Source organism: Meles meles, chromosome 3, assembly GCF_922984935.1.
Source record: "Meles meles chromosome 3, mMelMel3.1 paternal haplotype, whole genome shotgun sequence".
NCBI classification, from domain to species: Eukaryota; Metazoa; Chordata; class Mammalia; order Carnivora; family Mustelidae; genus Meles; species Meles meles.
The window spans coordinates 104144266-104162287 of NC_060068.1; the positions used below are offsets into that span (position 1 = coordinate 104144266).

The following is an 18022-nucleotide window of genomic DNA, read 5'->3' on the forward strand; positions in this document are numbered from 1 at the left end:
CCCTTGGTGAAAGAGAATCAGGAGGCAGCTCTCAGCAGAGTAGAGGATTACCTGACCAGGAGTAGCCACGGAAGGGCACTTGGGTTCTGGGCAGTTGAGGCACTGAACTTGGCCATCTCTGATCTGAATTTCAAAGTAGTCCTTTAGACAGGCTTTGCAGTACACATGCCTACATTCCAAGAAGTACATGCATTCACTCCCCAGCTTCTCACAGAAACAGATATTGCACAGGAACAATTTACTGTTAAAGCATTTTATCTGCTGAGCTTGATCAAAGTCCAAGATTTCCTGGATGAGACTTGACAAGGATTCCACATCCTGCACGGCTCTCTCATCCACAGCCTCCTCTTGCTCTGCATCTGATCCAGCAGCTCCTCCAAACTCTAGCTCCATGCTGGGAGAGGCCTGAGCCGTCCTTCTCTGCACCTTTTTCTGAGAACCCATCTTGAGCTCAAAAGGAGAGACAATATTCAAGTATGCTAGCGTCTCTTCCTTAAGAAACTGCATCCAAGCAAACAGGACCACGCTGCCACGGTGTTCTTCCCACAGGTTGTCTAAGTGCTTGCAGAGAGCAGAGAGCTAGGAGAGAGCACAGGAGGGTGCTGGTGAGTGTGGGAAGATGATACGGTCAACTCCTTATTTCTCTTGAAATCTTTTTAACTTCTGAGTTAAGCCCTTACAATTCCTAACATGATCTTAGTGGAGCACTTCTTACACTATTCAACAACGTGAGTCACAGCAGAACACATAGTCAGAAGCTAAAAGAAGTAAGCCGAAAACGAGACTATAGGTTTACGTATGAGCCACTGATGTGGGACTCGATCCCAGGACCCTGAGATCATGACCTGAGCCGAAGGCAGCGGCTTAATCCACTGAGCCACCCAGGCGCCCCCGTATGAGCCACTGAAACGGAGGATCTTGTCTGTATTTGTTGTTTTAGTATTGCTACCTATCTCATGTAGGAGAAAGAGATGGAACTCTAAAAGGCGCTACTTCTATTTCTTTGGGGTCCTTGTCCTGTAGGTACCCTGCATAATGGTTAGAAGGAGAGCAGTTTAAAAATATCATCCAAGTTATTAATTCTAACTTTTTCAGTCCCATCAAAAAGTCAACTCATGGGAAAGAATCACTAACAGAATCCAACCTCAGAAGCCTCGTTAGTCAGGTTTATAAGCCGGTTTTAACTAAGCAATCTGGGCTTACACGAGATTCTAATTAATGGAGGGAGACAGACTGATATGGAACCTGGACATGATTATAAGCCCTCAACGTGGTTTCACACTTCCTAAGCTAAGCAACCAAAGTTTAAACTACTTTGACTTTTCCTCTTTAAGGTGGTTTGTTCAATCTGAAAGGGAAATATAAGAGGATTTTCCATTAGAAATGTAGAATATTAGTAAGTAGAGCTCAGGAATTATAAGCAGCTTTTCTTTTTAGCCAAACACAAAAAATAAGCCTTCCAGATGCAGACAAATTGTGTAAATTTAAATAACAAGTGAAAAAGGACCACATTTTCTATTCCTTGTTCTATGTGATGCCATTCACTAAATCCTCCATAGGCACAAACATAAACACTTCCTGAACTTGAAAACTTATGATGTTAAATACCATGCAAAATGCTTTTTCACATTTACATGAATATGCTTCTAAGATCAATCATACTTCTGAGAAACCTGCTGAAATGTGTAAAATGTAATAAATACTAGAAGTGGAGCTCTGAGTGCTATTTGAGCCACCAAGTCCAATGAAGAAGACATTCTCCTCCATCCTCTTTTCTTTTCGAGCCCCTCTCAAAAGAGGCAGCTGGGATGCACATAAATGTGAGGTGGGGGGAACTGAAAGAGGGAAAGAGTAAGAGAGACTGTGTTTTTGTATATATAGTGGGAGAAGCATAATGGAAAATACTATGAGGCTAAATTCCCTTCCCTTCTCTGTACCAACCAATCCAGGGGAAGCCAGGACCATGTGTCAACTTCTCTATCAACAGGTGAGATTCACTATCACAAGGAATCAGGGCCCAGCAAACAACAAGAATTGAACAAAGAAGGGATATGAGGCCAATTAAAACATCAATCATATGCACAAGAATTTATTTGATAGAGAATCCTGTTGTAATTTCAGCTGTAACACATTAAATAATGAACAACTCTCCTCTCCCCACATTCCCAAAAGCCAGCAGAAAAAGTAGATGCTACTTGGCTGGAATCTGAAACTGCAACCACACACTCACTGAATCTGTCCTTGTTTCCTACCTGTGTGTATGCATGTGCACACATGCATGGATATGAAGTATCATGAGCTCTCTGGAAGAATGAGATTATCAATATCTAAAGAATTCAGTCAACTCTCTTGTGATCTAAATGTCAAACAGTCTTGATATTCTTGGGCAAATTATCCACTGTCTTGCATATATTGCCTCTGGCACAGATATCAGGATGTTAGGTAATATCCCTTTTTTATTCGACATGTATTACCCTTTTTAAAATTGTTTTTAAATCATAAGCTCAATTTTACAAAAGCACTCTCATCTGAAAGATTAGACTGGTCTGTGGGGTGGAATGAAAACTCCATGGATCAAAAGGGAGAAACTGACAAGCTATTCCTTGAGGTCAAGTAATTCTGACAGCTTTTGTCTCAATACACATCAGCCTATCAATCTTCATCACGACTTCTAGAAAAGTAGCTGCTGTTGATCCATTATCTATCCAGAGTACTTTATATTAGCTTCAAGTCATATTTACATCTCAATCAAGAGCCAAGGTTGTTACTAGAAAAGGATATGTAAGCCGGAGGAAATGAAGATTTCACAATACGAGGTTCATGAGGGAGGAGATGTAGGAATCATACACATTTCTATTTGCGTGCATTTATATCCATGGCAGACCAGTCAACAATTATTTGTTATTAATACACAGATCTCTAAAAATAAAAGCACTTACTATGTTTACTTAGGAAATGTGTTTATTTTAAGTACATCAGCTCAATTTTAGTCCTCCTAATTACAGTTAAATCTTTTATTTAAGGACTGGATAAGACACTAAGAAAAAAAAGTAATACCAACATCTAAGGAAAATGAGGAGGACCTTATTGTCTCTATTACAATGCAGATTAAATGGGTAAATAGCAAGATACAGAAAAAAAATATATATACTTGATTAAAAATTATTATTACTGCAATTCAAAATGATTAGTCATCCTAATCATTGCCATTCCTTTCTAAAATACCCAACATTTTCAATTTATTAACATTAGGATTCATGAAGCCAAGGGAAAAAAATTACAAAATCAAAGCCATTTGTTCTTCGTGCACTGAATCAAGATCATCAAGGCAGTCTTCAATTAAAGATGATTTTTTCAGTTTCTAAAAATGGATAGGAGAAATTAAGTTTTGGGTCTAACCTGAGTTGGTGACAGCCATTTGCCACTAAGTGTGAATGAAGGTGGGGAGGAGGATGGATAATCTGGTGGCAGTTCAAAGTTCAGCACAAGTGGAGGCAGAAAGCAAATGGTGTATTCAAAGCCACCATTCTGGAGACACTCATTTGAATTGCCTGAACCAAAAACAAAGATTAGAAAGAATCAGTTGGTCAACACTTGAGTGTCCATCACTGTTGAGCGGTGCTCAAGAAAGACTAATGCTTTAGTTGAGGGGATAAAGACCCTCCCCCAAAGCACTTTCGATCGTAGCCACCACCTTAAAAAAAAATCTTGTAAGCCCTTGAGAAATCTACTAAGCATCGTGAAATTTCTAATGAAGGCACATAACTTACTATCACATACACTTTTGAGTACAAATTCCTAACACTAACTGAAAGCAAGTAATATCCAAAGTTTTCTTTCATTGTTGTTTTACAGTAGATGATTACAGACACCATCTAGAGAAAAGGATGTTTATTTCTATTAAGAGCCATGACCTACTTAGAGCAGCACATGCCAACTATCCATGAATCATAGCTGGGAGAATTTGTGCCAATACAATGATCTCAGGCTCGAGGGCAAGATACAGCACACAACACTCTCACAATCAAAGTTTCATTTTAAATTATCACACTTACTTTCTTTACTCAATGCCTTTATAGTAGAAACTTTTTGAGAAAGTGTGCACCAAAGTCTTCTGTGAACGTTTCTATCAAAAGCAGCAGTTTTTTGTTTTTTTCTGAAGCAAAAGGTCAGAGTAACAGCATATGTCACAGGTTTATGGTAGTTGAAATGATTCTGGAAACCAAATAATATTAACAACCACCACGGTACTTTAAAGCTTTCCAAGCATTTTCACATACATTATGTCATTTTCTCTTTTATTATCCCTATTTAACAGCCAATGACTCATAGCTGATAAACTGCTAGCTAGAAGATTAGAACACACGAAGTATGTAGGATAATATCCCAATTCAGTGGTCAAAAGGTGAATCAAATTGAGAACTATTTACCCTCTGTCCAATTTTCAATTAAAAGAGAAACATGCGTTCAAACTGTAATACTATCATCTACTACTAATGCCTATAAACACAAGATGGCAAATAATTTAGGGTACACTAAGAAATTGAGAATAACCTTTATTTAGAAAAATCTGTTTAAGAGAATATTATTAACTAACCGCTCACAAATATCTTGAAATTTTGTGGCAAGTCCAAATAGATCCTGGTTTCTCCACCTTGGACAGACTCTGCTTTTCTAAATTCATCTCCATCATAAATACTCGCCAGGGCCAGCAATTCATCCTCCTGAGCTTCTCGATCTTCTGACGACATTTAATTTTCTGAGAAGCTGAAGATAATTATTCCAATTAGTTACGAATAGAAAAGGTACAGAGTCTGGAAAAGTCTAGTGGCACCAAAGGAAAAAAAAGTAAAGTTCCTCACAAACAACTGCAAAGAATCAATATTCTCACTTTTCCGCTCAACTAGAAATGATAAGAGATATCTAATATCCTAGTAGCTTTGCAATAGTAACAGCTTTTGTTTTTTAAACAGTATATATTTTTTTCTGAGATTTTATTTAGTATATGTGCTGCCGAAGCGAGCACCTGAGATTTTATTTAGTTATTTGACAGAGAGAGGCACAGCGAGAAAGGGAACACAAACAGGGGGAGTGGGAGAGGGAGAAGCAAGTTCCCTGCTGAGCAGGTAGCCCGATGCGGGGCTCGATCCCAGAACCCTTTGGGATCATGACCAGAGCTGAGGGCAGCCACTTAACGACTGAGCCACCCAGACGCCTCAATAGTAACAGCTTTTCAAAAATGATGGTTGTGGTGCTTCTGTTTTGTTTTGTTTTGTTTTTTTTAAGATTATTTATTTATTTATTTGACAGAGAGGGAAACCACAAGTAGGCAGAAGTAGGCAGAGAGGCAGGCAGATAGAGAGGGAGAAGCAGGCTCCCTGCTGAGCAGAAAGCCTGATGTGGGGCTCAATCCCAGCACCCTGGGATCATGACCTAAGCCGAAGGCAGAGGCTTAACCCACTGAGGCACCCAGGCGCCCCAGTTGTGGTGCTTCTAATTGCTGACTTCATCAGTTATAAGTATCACTGATTTATGGGGGAAAAAGCATGATTTAAAAAAAATTTTTTAAAAAGGACAAATCATTAGGGCAGCACCTGGGTGGCACAGTCGGTTAAGCTTCTGATTCTTCATTTCGGGTCAGGAAGTGATCCCAAGATTGTGGGACTGAGCCCTGCAGCAGGTCCAACGTCAGCATGGAGTCAGCTTGAGTTTCTCCCTCCCTCACCCTCTGCCCCTCCTGCTCAAGCTCTCTCTCTCTCTCTAAAATAAATCTTAAAAAAAAAAAAAAAAAGAACAAATCACAAATTATTTTGACTTGTCACCCAAAACAAGCAAAGTGCCTTGCTCACAGAAAGACTAAAGTATATGTGATACACTTCCTAAAAATCAATAAATTTTTTAAATGCACAGAAATCTCTAGGGCAGGTTTTCTCAACCTCAGTACTACTGACACTTTGGAGCAAGTAATTCTTTGTGGTGGGAGGCTGTCCTGTGCCCTACAGGATGTACCAACATCCCTGGCTTCAACCTATTAGATGCCAAGAGCGTGCCTCCCCCTCAAAATAGCCAAATATGCCCCCCCAGGGGTGCAGCAGAGGGACTGCTCCCAGTTGAGAACACCCTGCTCTAGAGAACGTTACAGAGAGGTTAGATAACTTAGAGGCCAGCAAAGGAACATTAAATTTTTCAAGTACAACACTCACAACAATTATGATTCACCATTATTTTAGGCAAAACTAAGAATGAAAATACACTGCAATTACAATGTAAAATCGAGGCTTAAGTGCATCAACTGAAAGATGCACCACAATTTCAGGTAATATATATGTGGAAAAATGTGTAATGAGAATCTAAGGAAATTACCTTATTAAGGCAACAATAGAAAATTAGCATTCCATCAATTAAAATGTTGGACTATAACTGGATTTGCAAATATGCTCCCTCTCAACTAAAAAAAAAATTTTAATTGAAATGTACACAACTGAAAAGTTAGGACATTATAAAAAGTAACACTACAAAACCTGAACAAGTTCATTTAAAATGACTCTGTTTTCAAAAAAATTTTTTTTGTCAGAAGATGATCTCGGTTCTGCTTAAGCAGCATCCCTACCCCAAACAATACAGTGACATGTTCCAGTTGAGGTGAGTTGGTACCTGTTGATAACAACAAGAAGAAAAGGATATTAGCAATGTAGTCTGTTTTTCAGTTCAGAATTTGGAATTTATGCAAATCCCATTTATCCTCCAGAAGGCGGAGATGAGACTGTTGAAGTTGGATAAAAGGCCAAGATCTGGAACTCATACTAGATATACTATAGAAATCCTGCCATCTGCAGAAAAAAAAAATACAAAAGATGGTGTTAAGACACTCTCCAAATTTAAATTCTGAATTTCTGTTATTACCATTTAAGTCAAACACATCCTAACACAGTCGATGCCAATCTACAGCTGCATATTACTTTCTCTAGGAGAGCCTAACTGAGCCACGTAGTTAAAGGGGTATTTGCATGTCCCCAGCGAGGAGACAAGCCTTATCTGACTGCCTTCAGCCCTGGGAGGAGCCAAGGTGGAATACCAAGGTCATATGTGACAGGAGCACACTAAGTCCCATAACAAGCATCTAAACATCTTCTTGGGTTTGTTTTTGTTTTTGTTTCTTCTTTCCTCTTCAGCTTCTCCTCTTTCTTCATTTCCTATCCCCCTCCAGTTTTTCCTCTCACTCACTAATGAATCACTCCTGCTAGGGACACTGAACATTAGGTCAATTTAACCATGACAGCAAGATATTTAAAACAAAACAACAAAAGCGTGCACATGCACACACACACATACACACTTTTAAGTTCAATTCTGGAAGTTTTAGAGCCAGACTTCTTAACTAGGAGTAAGGGGGAAGGAAAGGGTGGTTACAGAGAAACCTAAGAACACCATGAAGTTATGTGCAAAAATATTATATGAAGCAGTAATTTTTAAACCAGATTCTCATATGTGACTCCCAAATAAGAATGAAATTCAGAATCAATTTACATTTATTGAGCACCTTATGTATTCTGTATTAGGTCCTTTCACATTACCTTATTTAATCTTAAACAATTTTACCAGACATAGTGTGTGGTGATAACATAATTACGTTTCTGTTTGAACACTTATAAATGAGGTGAAAGATGAATTTATAATGATTCTGGTTTTAGGTTAGTGTTCTCCATCTTGTCCACACATTAGAATCACCTGGAGAACTGTGTTCTCTCAATACCCAGGCCATATTCTACAGCAATTAAATCAGCACTAGTAGTTATCCAACCTCTCCAGATGATTCTTAAGTGCAACTAGGATTGAGAAGTTCTACTCCAAACAGTGGTCCCGGTAAACAGCTCCTCATAACCTATCCCACCAGACCCCACCGTCTAAAGCTGCCACCCGGTCGCAGTCCCTTAACTCACAAGGCAGACCCACAGTTTCATTTTATCCACTCAGCTTTCAAGAGCCACGTCCAAAGTCCCTATTCTATGTAAAAATGTTCCACTTACATGTCAAGTCTTTAAAGATCGAGCCAACATTTTTTTACTATAACTTTCCCACCTTACCACATCAACCCTTGGCACTATAGCAGTTTCTGAACTTGTATCAACAGACTGCATTAGCTCCTTAAGGGCAAATATCAGATCTTTTCCATCTCTGTGTTGTCCTCTGCCATCTAGTAGTGCCCTGTATCTGGCACTGGGGAAAAAAGTGTAACTGAATGGGTGTGAGATGCAGTGTGGTGAAACTGGGGACCAGAACCTTAAGGTTCAGTGACCGCTCTGTCACATCCCACTAATAGCAGGATTCACAATAACACCAGAAAAGTAACACTTACTGGGCTCTTAAGCGTGTATCAGGCATTGTGGTAAGCCCTTTAAATGCACTACCTCCTATTAGATTCCCACAACTCCATGAAACAAGTCCTCTTACTGCTTCCATTACACAAACAAGAAAAGTGACCGTTTTAAGTCCCTTCCGGGCCCAAGGTCACACCGCTAGTAGATAACTAAATCTGGGTTCAGACCACTCTGTTTCTTCATCTGGAACCCAGGAACTAGAATAAACCCCGGCGCCATCAGATAAGAGATGGACATCAAGTTTAATATTAGCCTTGGCAAACGGGAGACCGCTACACCATGGAGGGAAGCCCTCCTCCGCCGGGTTTCCCTTTGGCCTGGGAAAATCCTACTCATTCTCCCAGGCCACACCGGCAAACTGCAGATCTAGGGTCAGCCCTGGCTCAGCAATCAGTACGCCGCCAAGGGACCACCCGGCGTGCTGAGTCGTTGTCTGTGCGACTCACGTACAACCAGGGAGCAAGCCCCAGCCTCGCCACCGGCCCTAGCCCTTGGACACAGTGGGCGCTGTACGAACGTGGGAGGTGGGAGCCGGCCCCAGGCGTCCCCAACCAGCAGGGCCTCGACCTTCCCCTACCTCCTCGGAGCGCCCGGGGGTGGGTGGGATGTCAGCCGGCCCCCGCTGGGGACGCCCCGTTCGGGATTTCGGGGGCTCGGGCCCACTGTGCAGTCCCGGCCCGGCCGCTCTCCTCGGCCTCACGCGCCCGGAGCGCGGTCCACACCGTACCTTCCGGCCACTCCGCCGTTCCGGGCCCGAAAGTTCCGCCCTCCGCCCTAGCCCTGGTCTCCTCACCACCACCGCCGCGCCGGCCTACGGTTGCCCGGCTCAACCTGCGCTCTGCACCGCCTCTTCCGTGTTTGGAGCTGTCAGCTGAGCCCGGCAGATCCGTCTGGGGCGGCCCGGCGAGGGGAGGGCTTTGCGCAGCCGCCGTGACCGCCCCGGGCCCTCGGCCGCCCCCTGAAGGCTACAGGCGGCGCTGCCGGCGCAATCTGCGTCACCACCTCCGTACCCCCGCCTGGAAATTAAGTGTGCTTCTGGACAAGTTGATATATATGCAGATTTTGTGCCCCGGGGGCTCCTTGCCGTAGTTCTGGGATGAGCCCGGGAATTAAAATTTTTGCCAGTCCCAAGAGGTGAACGAAAGGCAGTGGTCTATCCAAAACAGACACTCCGGTTAACAATCCCACACCTGCTCCTTCAGGTAGACTAAGCAAGCCTCCCACATATCAATTTCTTTCTCAGAGATGCTGCCCATCTTTATGGTACCTCCTCTATGAAAGCATTTACCCATTGTTCATATTATAACAGTAATAACTACCACGTTTATGGAGCGGTTAGGATGCTTCAAGGACTTTGCTAAGTGCTTTATGTACATTTTCTCTTTATCTTCACCGTAACCTTTAAGATTTTAGGTACTGTTTGTTATTTCCACTTTATTAATGAGGAAATTGAAACGTAGGGACTTCAGGAATTTGCCAAAGGGTACATGATTATTGAGAGGCAGAGCGGGAATTAAAATTGCATGCCCTCTACCCTACATCGTATGTATAAATTAACTCAAAATGGATCAAAGACCTAAATGTAAGAGCTAAAACTGTTAAACTCTTAGAAGAAAATGTGGGAGTAAATCTTCATGAATTTGGATTAGGCAACAGTTTCTTAGATAAGAAACCAAAAGCACAAGCAAAATAAAAAGAAATAGATAAATTGAACTCAACACAATTCAAAACGTTTGTGCTTCAAATGCACTATCAAGAAAGTGAAAAGACAACTTACAGAATAGGAATATTTGCAAATCATTTATCTAATATTCAGGATATATAAAGAATTCCTGTAACTCAACAATAAAAAAGACAAAAAACACCAACTTAAAATGTTTTTAAGTTTTAGCCATGTTGTAGCATGGGCAAAGGCTCTGAATAGACATTTCTCCAAAGAAGATATACAAATGGTCCAGAAGCACGTGAAAAGACACTCAACATCATTAGCCATCAGGGGAAAGCACATTAAAACCACAAGGAGAAACCACCCTCACTAAGATGGCTGTAATAAAAAGACAGATAATAACAAGTATTGATGAGACTGAGAGAAATTGGAACACTCATACATTTCTGGGAACATAAAATGGTGTAGCTGCTCTGAACACAGTTTGACAGTTCCTCAAAAAGTTAAACATAGAGTTGCAGTAAGACACAGCAATTCTACTCCTGGGTGTATAACCAAGAGAGCTGAAAACTGCTCTTGGTCTAATGCTCTCCTATAGCCATCTTGAAATTCTTAATTTTCCAACAGGAAGCTCTCCATTTTCATTTTGCACTGGGTTCCACAAACTATGTAGCTGGTCCTGCACCCAGGAGTGAAGAAAAACCAAGTGGGTGAATCAGGGCATTGAAGGGCTTACCTGACTTCCACAGAGGGAAAACTTTTGAGATGTAAATAATCACTCCTAATTTTCTACACTGTCACAGATCATACCCAAACCAGAAACATACTCCTTACAGACACAAAGATGGAGGAAGAGTCTCTGAAGCCATTCATTAATATCATTATTCACGTTAGGCCAAGGAAGTAAAACCAAGAGCAAAATATATGGCAAACTTACCTCTGAGTGTTCACAGGTGAGACCATGAATCCTGCCAGCAACCTCCCAGATGCAAGAAGGGAGGGAGCCTAAGAACCAGCTCGGGAAATTCTCACAAATCGGAGCAGGAGGTGAATTATGACATCACATCATGACATCATGCCAGAGGTCACAGGATGGTGGGACTAGAAAAGAGAATGTCAAAGCAGTGTTAATAATGTGGACTAAATATTTAGAGTCCAGTGTTGAGGTCAGGAATGGATAAAGAGAGTTTTCCAATAAATTTTGGTTTTAGACTCCATAAAAATAAGAGACTTTTGTGTCTTCAGTTTTATGTGCCTGTAGAGTTTTTTTAAATTGAGCTTTCCCTGTGTGCCCAGCCTTCCACTGTGCTAAGCATTACCATGCATTATCTCATTTATTTACTTCCTTTAGGGTTTTTTTTTAAGATTTATTTCTTTATTTGAGAGAGAGAGCATGGATGCGCACCGGTGAGTGGGGCGAGGGGCAGATGGAGAGAAATCTTCAAGCAGACTCCCCACTGAGAGCAGAGCCCAACATGGGGCTCGAACTCACAACCTTGAGATTCATGACCTGAGCTGAAACCAAGAGTCAGATGCTCAACTGACTGAGCCACCCAGGCACTCCATGCATTATTGCATTTAAATACCCAGGATCTCAGAAGGGAGGCAATTTTGTTTCCCCATTTTATAGTTAAGGAAATTGGGGCACGAATGGGTGAAGTGATCTGACTGATGTCATACGGTGGGGAAATACAGGATTAGGACCAGGTCCTCCGAAGTTTGACACTCTCCTGTAGACTCTAAAAGAATTGGGCTTGTTGTAGCAGAAATACAGAGAGAACAAAATCATTCTTGCCTTAAGAATTAAAGGGGAGGGGTGCCTGGGTAGTTCAGTGTGTTAAGCATCTGCCTGGCTGCCTTCGGCCCAGGTCATGATCCTGGAGTCCTGGAATCGAGCCCCATGTTGGGCTCCATGCGGCAAGGAGTCTGCTATTTTTTTTTTAAGATTTTATTTATTTATTTGACAGACAGAGATCACAAGTAGGCAGAGAGAGAGGGAGAAGCAGGCTCTCCTCTGAGCAGAAAGCCTGATGCGGGGCTCTATCCCAGGACTCTGGGATCATGACCTGAGCCTAAGGCAGAGGCTTAACCCACTGAGCCACCCAGGCACCCCTCCCCTTCTCCTTCTGTCCCTCCCCCAACTCATGCTCTCTCTCTCTCAAATTAAAAAAAAAAAAAAAAAGAATTAAAGGGGAAAACCTTAAGGAAGTCAGCATTAGATTTTATGACTTTAGATTAGGTGAGAATGAGAATACAGAGAGAAAGAAAGAGACTCACCTCCATCGCCTGTCCCCAAGCACAGTAGATGATGGAGCCGCAGGCTAGAAGAGGATGGGATGTGTGACCTAGAACAGAGGTCAGGACTCATGCATGGCTGGACCATCGAGTAGAGAAGCAGGAGTGAGTCCAAATATGCTGGTGACTGGAGGGACTAGAAGGCTTTGATCAGTGCCTGTACCTATCCCCATCCATCACTGGGCATCCAGTGCTTGCTCCAGAGACTTTGCTGAGCTCATCCCACCTGCCCGGTGTTAACAGTCTCCTCTTCAATGGCTACCATTCCTGAGCAGCCCTGAAACAAGCCTTAACAACAGATGGGTAGCAGTGTAGAAGGAAAGGCCCTTCCCCAACTCTGGGATGGGTCTGGATGGTGGTGAGCTCCATTCTAAGATAGGGGTATCACTGGATTCCCACTAGCATCTTGTCATTGTGTGTTCCCTCACCATGTAGATCTTAAACGGTTTCTTTCTTTCTTTTTTTTTTTTTTAAGATTTATTTATTTGACACACACAGAGAGAGAGAGAGAGAGAGAGAGATCACAAGTAGGCAGAGAGAGAGGGAGAAGCAGGCTCCCTGCTGAACAGAGAGCCCAATGTGGGGCTTGATCTCAGGACCTTGAGAACATGACCTGAGCCGAAAGCAGAGGCTTAGCCCACTGAGCCACCCAGACGCCCCTCCTAAAAGTTTCCAATCATCACATGGGAATCTGAAACATTGGTTTTTCTTTCAAATGGGGGCTTCAGGGTCAAAAACAAATGAGGAACCACTACCTTAAAAGCACAATTATAAATAACTAAACCTTTAAGGGCTACCCACATACCAGGCCTTGCTCTAAATGCTGTGTATTGACTATGCCAAACTTTACAGAACCTGAAAACATAATTACCAGCATCATTATCATTTCTGTTTTAGAACTAAGGAAACTGGGGCGCCTGGGTGGCTGCCTTTAGCTCAGATCGTGATTCCAGGGTTCTGGGATCGAGCCCTGCATCAGGCTCCCTGCTTGGCAGGAAGCCTGCTTCCCCTTCTCCCATTCCCTCTGCTTGTGTTCCTGCTCTCGCTGTGTCTCTCTCTGTCAAATAAATATAATCTTTTCAAAGAAATTAAAAAATAAAACTAAGGAAACTGATGACAGAGAAGTGAAGTGACTTTTCACTGTCACACAAATGCTTTGGACCCAAGCAGCTGCAGCCCTGAGCCCACATCCTTAACCCCATTGCTATGCTCAGATCAAGTTAACGCTTTGCTTAAGGAAAATGATTAATTGGGTGTGTAAGGAGAAACGGATCACCTGTGTGACCAGCTTCCCTGGTCAAGGCAGCTCCAACAATACCTCAGGTCATCCCAGGGTTATATAAAAACAGATTCCTAAAGAGGCTTGAGGTGGCTGACAGCATAAAATGTTTTCTGTGCTTCTGATGCAAGGTAAAATGTGATTTACAATAATAGGCACAGAATGATCATGTTTATACTTGCAACCTGGCATTTTATTATTATTCCCCTGAATAACAGGGAAAAGAGTTTTGTAACCCCAAGGTAACACGGCTCTGTAAGAAGGAAAAGGGGTAAGATTTAGCAGCAGCTGCCATCATAAATCAGTGTGCGGTTGTTTCTCTCAGAGCTCCAGGCTCAACTCCTGGCTGTCATAAACTTATAAAGGGAAGCCCCATGAGAATTTATGTAATGATGGGAAGACTCATTTTCCTTCCTGCAAGAACCTTTCTGAAGCAAGGCAAGAATTAGGTTGATTAGATTCTATGTGAAGAAAGAACCAAACCAGTGGTTGAGAGGAAAGGAAAATGTGGGTCAACTTCAGCTACTTCCCTTGGAAAAAAAAAATTGACCTTGTAAATAAAGAAGAACATGCTACATTCCGCCAGATAAATGACTGGATGACCGAATAAGTTAATGAATGAGAGTGAGCCAGGTTTCCCCAAGGGTGGTTCTGTCAGTGTGAGAACAGTTCGATCCTGGAGTCACCCAGAAATGCTGAATACATAACAAGGCCAATCAACACAGTCAGCTTCTGAATATTCATGTACAGATGATGCTTCCAGTCAATGTGTTTGAATTTTGTGTTCGCTGATAGATTTTCAAACTCACAGTGTAAATCAAAATTCTAAAGAAGAAGGAAAAGGAGGAGGAGGAAGAGAAGGAGAAGGAGAGGAGGAAGAGGAGGAGGAAGAGGAGGAAAGAAAACAGAAAAACAGAAGAGAAACTTGTGTTGAGAGTATATATTATTTCTGAGTAGGATGGTCTGGTAAAAATATACTAAAAAAATTGCCGTTGTTTACCTAAAATTCAAATTTAACTGGCACTTGTATTTTTATTTGCTCCATCTGACAAACAATTTCTGGGCTAATAACCCTATGGAGAAGAGAAGATTGAGGACAGTGTCTGGGGACATGCCCATCCCTGGGAGTCAGAAGGAAGGAAAACCAAAGGAAGAGTCTGTAGAAACATGGGGGAAGAACTGGCTATGCACAGACCTTCGCTGAACAGTGACATAGGCATGAGGGAGAGGGGGGCGACCAGAAGGGTGCTCAGTAAGAAATCCTGATGGCTGTAGAGTTTTGGCCCTTACAAAGATGCTAGTAGTTCTAAGAAGTTCTAAATCAGTGGTTCTCAATGACATTGAGGTGGAGACCGGGCACGTGTCCAGCTGCATAGAGAATTAAAATCTACATGCTAGAAGTGGCCCACTTTCCCTCCGAGGTTGGAGAGAAAGACAAAACATATGGGTAACCTTTATCAACTCAGAATTTATGGGGTCCGATTATGGTTACTAAAGTACAAAATAAATTCTGAGTCTCTTCTTGCACTTTTCTTGAAAATCATGAAGGAGATCCATAGTCCACAACGATTCACTGGCAAGTCCTCATGTTCACAATACTTCCTTTCACAGCCCCCCACCCTGTTCTCTCATGAACCCCCTCAATGGTCCCCTCAGCCTTCATCGATCCCCTCTCCTATTTTCCTTTTATTATGTAGATCAATTAAGCCTCTCTTTCCAGAAAAAAACTTCAAACCAACTTCCCCAACTCTGTCCCAAATGAAAAGGGAAGCCTTTTCTAAGGGAGCTGGCAGTTACGAAATTTTCTTTGGCAGGGTGGAAAGGGGAAGAGTAGGAATTTTCTTGCCCTTTCCTTGGTATTCAGATAAGTGATTCTGATATTTGTCCCCTTTTGAGAGCTACCACTCTAATGCAAGACAACCAAGACACAAAGCCTTTTCATTTCTTGAAATGTTCTATTATTTGGCAGATTTCTACTATAAAGTACATTTTTTTCCCTACACTGGGCCCAGAAAGAGGTGTTATTGTGTGGGAGTAGACAACTTTCACCTGTCCCAACAAAGAGCACAAAGTGTCACATCAAGAGCAGGTGACCCATCTACCGAGTCTCCCAGTCAAGATTCCTGGCCACACTGGCTCCAATTTCAACAAGGTCTCGCTCAAAGAAAGAGGCTGACCTTGGGTGTTCCTGTCACCCTCCCAATGGGAACGATCCTAAGGAGGAGGAAGCTTCTGAGCCTCACCAAGCGGCCTTGGTGACAGTGACTGTGACTGCTGCTCAGCATATTCACAAGGAGCCCCGAGGGTGGGCCGCCAGCTGATCAACATGTTCATAGGGTGTGGCATGATCCTAGCCTTCACCCAGTGGACCTGGGAGCCCCCCAAGGGTCAGAGTCCCACCTTGCTGGACTGATCCCTCAAGGATCCTCAGGACATCAGGCATTTTGAAAAAACTCCTGACCCACCCCCACACCTCCCACTTCATCCCCCAACACTGCCCCATAGCCAAGGGCCCAAGTGTGAATGACCTCAAGGTTGGTGGCGAGCCAGACTTCCAAACACCAGCCCTGATTCCTACCCTCTTTAAAAAAATATTTCAGGCTTGAGGGAGGCATCCTTAGCTTTTCCAAACCAATTTCAGGGGACCTGTGCAACTTCAAATTTATTTTCAAAACTCAGAGGGATAAAGGCTCTCCAGACAAACTCCAGTGACAGCTCCATTTGCCCCTTGGCATGTCTTATTTGCTGGCTTGGGATTCTGCCCCCAATGTGAATAAAACAAACAAACCATAGCCATAAAAACTGTCTGCGGAATCAAACTTTGTCGCAGGGCGCCTGGGTGGCTAGCTGGTTAAGCATCTGCCTTTGGCTCAGGTCATGATCCCAGGGTCCTAGGATTGAGCCCTGTGTCAGGCTCCTGCTTGGTGGGAAGTAGACTTCTCCCTCTCCCTCTACCCCTCCCCAGCCCTCCTGTGTGCTTTCTCTCTCTCAAAGAAATAAATAAAATCTTAAAAAAAAAACAAAAAAAAACCTTTCTTATTTTGTGACCTGGGAGTCCATTTTTTGCAACCATGGTACAGTTAAGGTAACAAATACACAGAGCATAAATAGGACAATGTCCTTTCGAGAATATAAATGTTAACACTGGTAAAATCGTGAGTTCCATAAATCCTTCAGTGGGCAGGGGGTCACATTAGGTTTTTCATGGTAAGTGACTGTCATTGTATGTAAGCTCCTTCCACTGTGTTCCATGCAGGACAGGTCTAGAGCTGTGCCTATGTGTGAGCTCCAGGTACCCACCTCTCCACCTTTGGGCCTTTTTCTCTGCCTTTGGCCACCAGATGGCATTCTGGAAACATTCTCAGCACCAGAGTTTTCTGCACCAAAGCTCCCCTGCATTACTCCCAACGGCCCTCCCCCTCCCTCCTCTGTTTTCTTCCAATCCATTTTCCAGAGTGCAGCCCAAGGGGCTTTCTGGAGGTGCAGTCTGCGTGATCTTGGGCAGTTAGCTCACCCTTTATCCTGATGGCCTGTGTACGAGGGAGGCACAGGAGGGGATAGGTAAAGCACTCGAGACAAGGCCTGGCATAGAGCTACTGTCCTCATCTTCCTTCTTGGGGCCATTTAAAAGCACCCCATGGTACGTAGGACAAGGTCCAAATCCTAAACATGGGACTCCAGGCCTTCCAGGAGGGTCTGGCAGCCCCTTCTGACCTCCCCTGCCTACCTTCTTCCTTCCCACTCTCCACACAGACCTCTGAAGATACTGTAAGGAGCCAGCTCACTCACCTCCAGCCTTTGTCCACTCTGCTCCCCCTGCCTGTTTTGCCTCTCCCTTGCTTACCCACCTTCCTCTGGCTAACTCCTCCCTGTCTTCAGGATTTGGCCCAATGCCCTCCGTGAGGAGCCGCCCGTGACCATCACGCCCAAACACAGAGCTACTGGGCCACCTTCCTCCTTTTCCCCACTCCCTCCTTAGACTGCAAGCCACTTGTGGGGCACCTTGTCTTGCTAGGTGCACTGCACACGATAGGACAAGTGAGGGCCAGAGAGTGAGGCTGCTGTGCAGGCTGTCCTCCAAGGGCAGTAAGCCCAGGGCCCATCTCTGAGCAACAGGAGCCTGGGGCCTGTGCTTGCTCCCTTTGAAGCACAGGCAGTACCTGGCCCCAGCATGGGCTGAGGAAGCCCTGGACATTGAGCTTCCTTGGCCATGCAGGCAGAGAAAACAGCGAAGGGACAGGGGCACCTGGATGGTTCAGTTGATTAAATGTCTGCCTTGGCTCAGGTCATGATCCCAGGGTCCTGGGTTTGAGCCCCACTACTTGCTCAGCAGGGGGCTCTGTTTCTCCCTCTCCCTCTGCCTGCTGTTCCCCTTGCTTGTGCTCTCTGTCAAATAAATAAATA

The 18022-nt window shown here is 43.5% G+C and overlaps 1 protein-coding gene across 9 annotated transcripts in view; it reads right to left on the reverse strand.

The window, feature by feature from the left end:
- The window catches only part of RNF14 (ring finger protein 14), a 41998-nt gene that overhangs the window by 9004 nt on the left and 14972 nt on the right, over nucleotides 1-18022 (reverse strand). The window contains exons 2-7 of one of the 9 annotated variants that reach the window (XM_045999706.1): nucleotides 12322-12389; nucleotides 10982-11145; nucleotides 6655-6830; nucleotides 4598-4767; nucleotides 3400-3551; nucleotides 52-579 (exon numbers count right to left, since the gene is read on the reverse strand). In XM_045999706.1, coding sequence (XP_045855662.1) covers nucleotides 52-579; nucleotides 3400-3551; nucleotides 4598-4751 — 834 coding nt within the window. In that variant the 5' untranslated portion in view covers nucleotides 4752-4767; nucleotides 6655-6830; nucleotides 10982-11145; nucleotides 12322-12389. The other 8 variants (XM_045999707.1, XM_045999708.1, XM_045999705.1 and 5 more) reach the window with 8 other exon arrangements.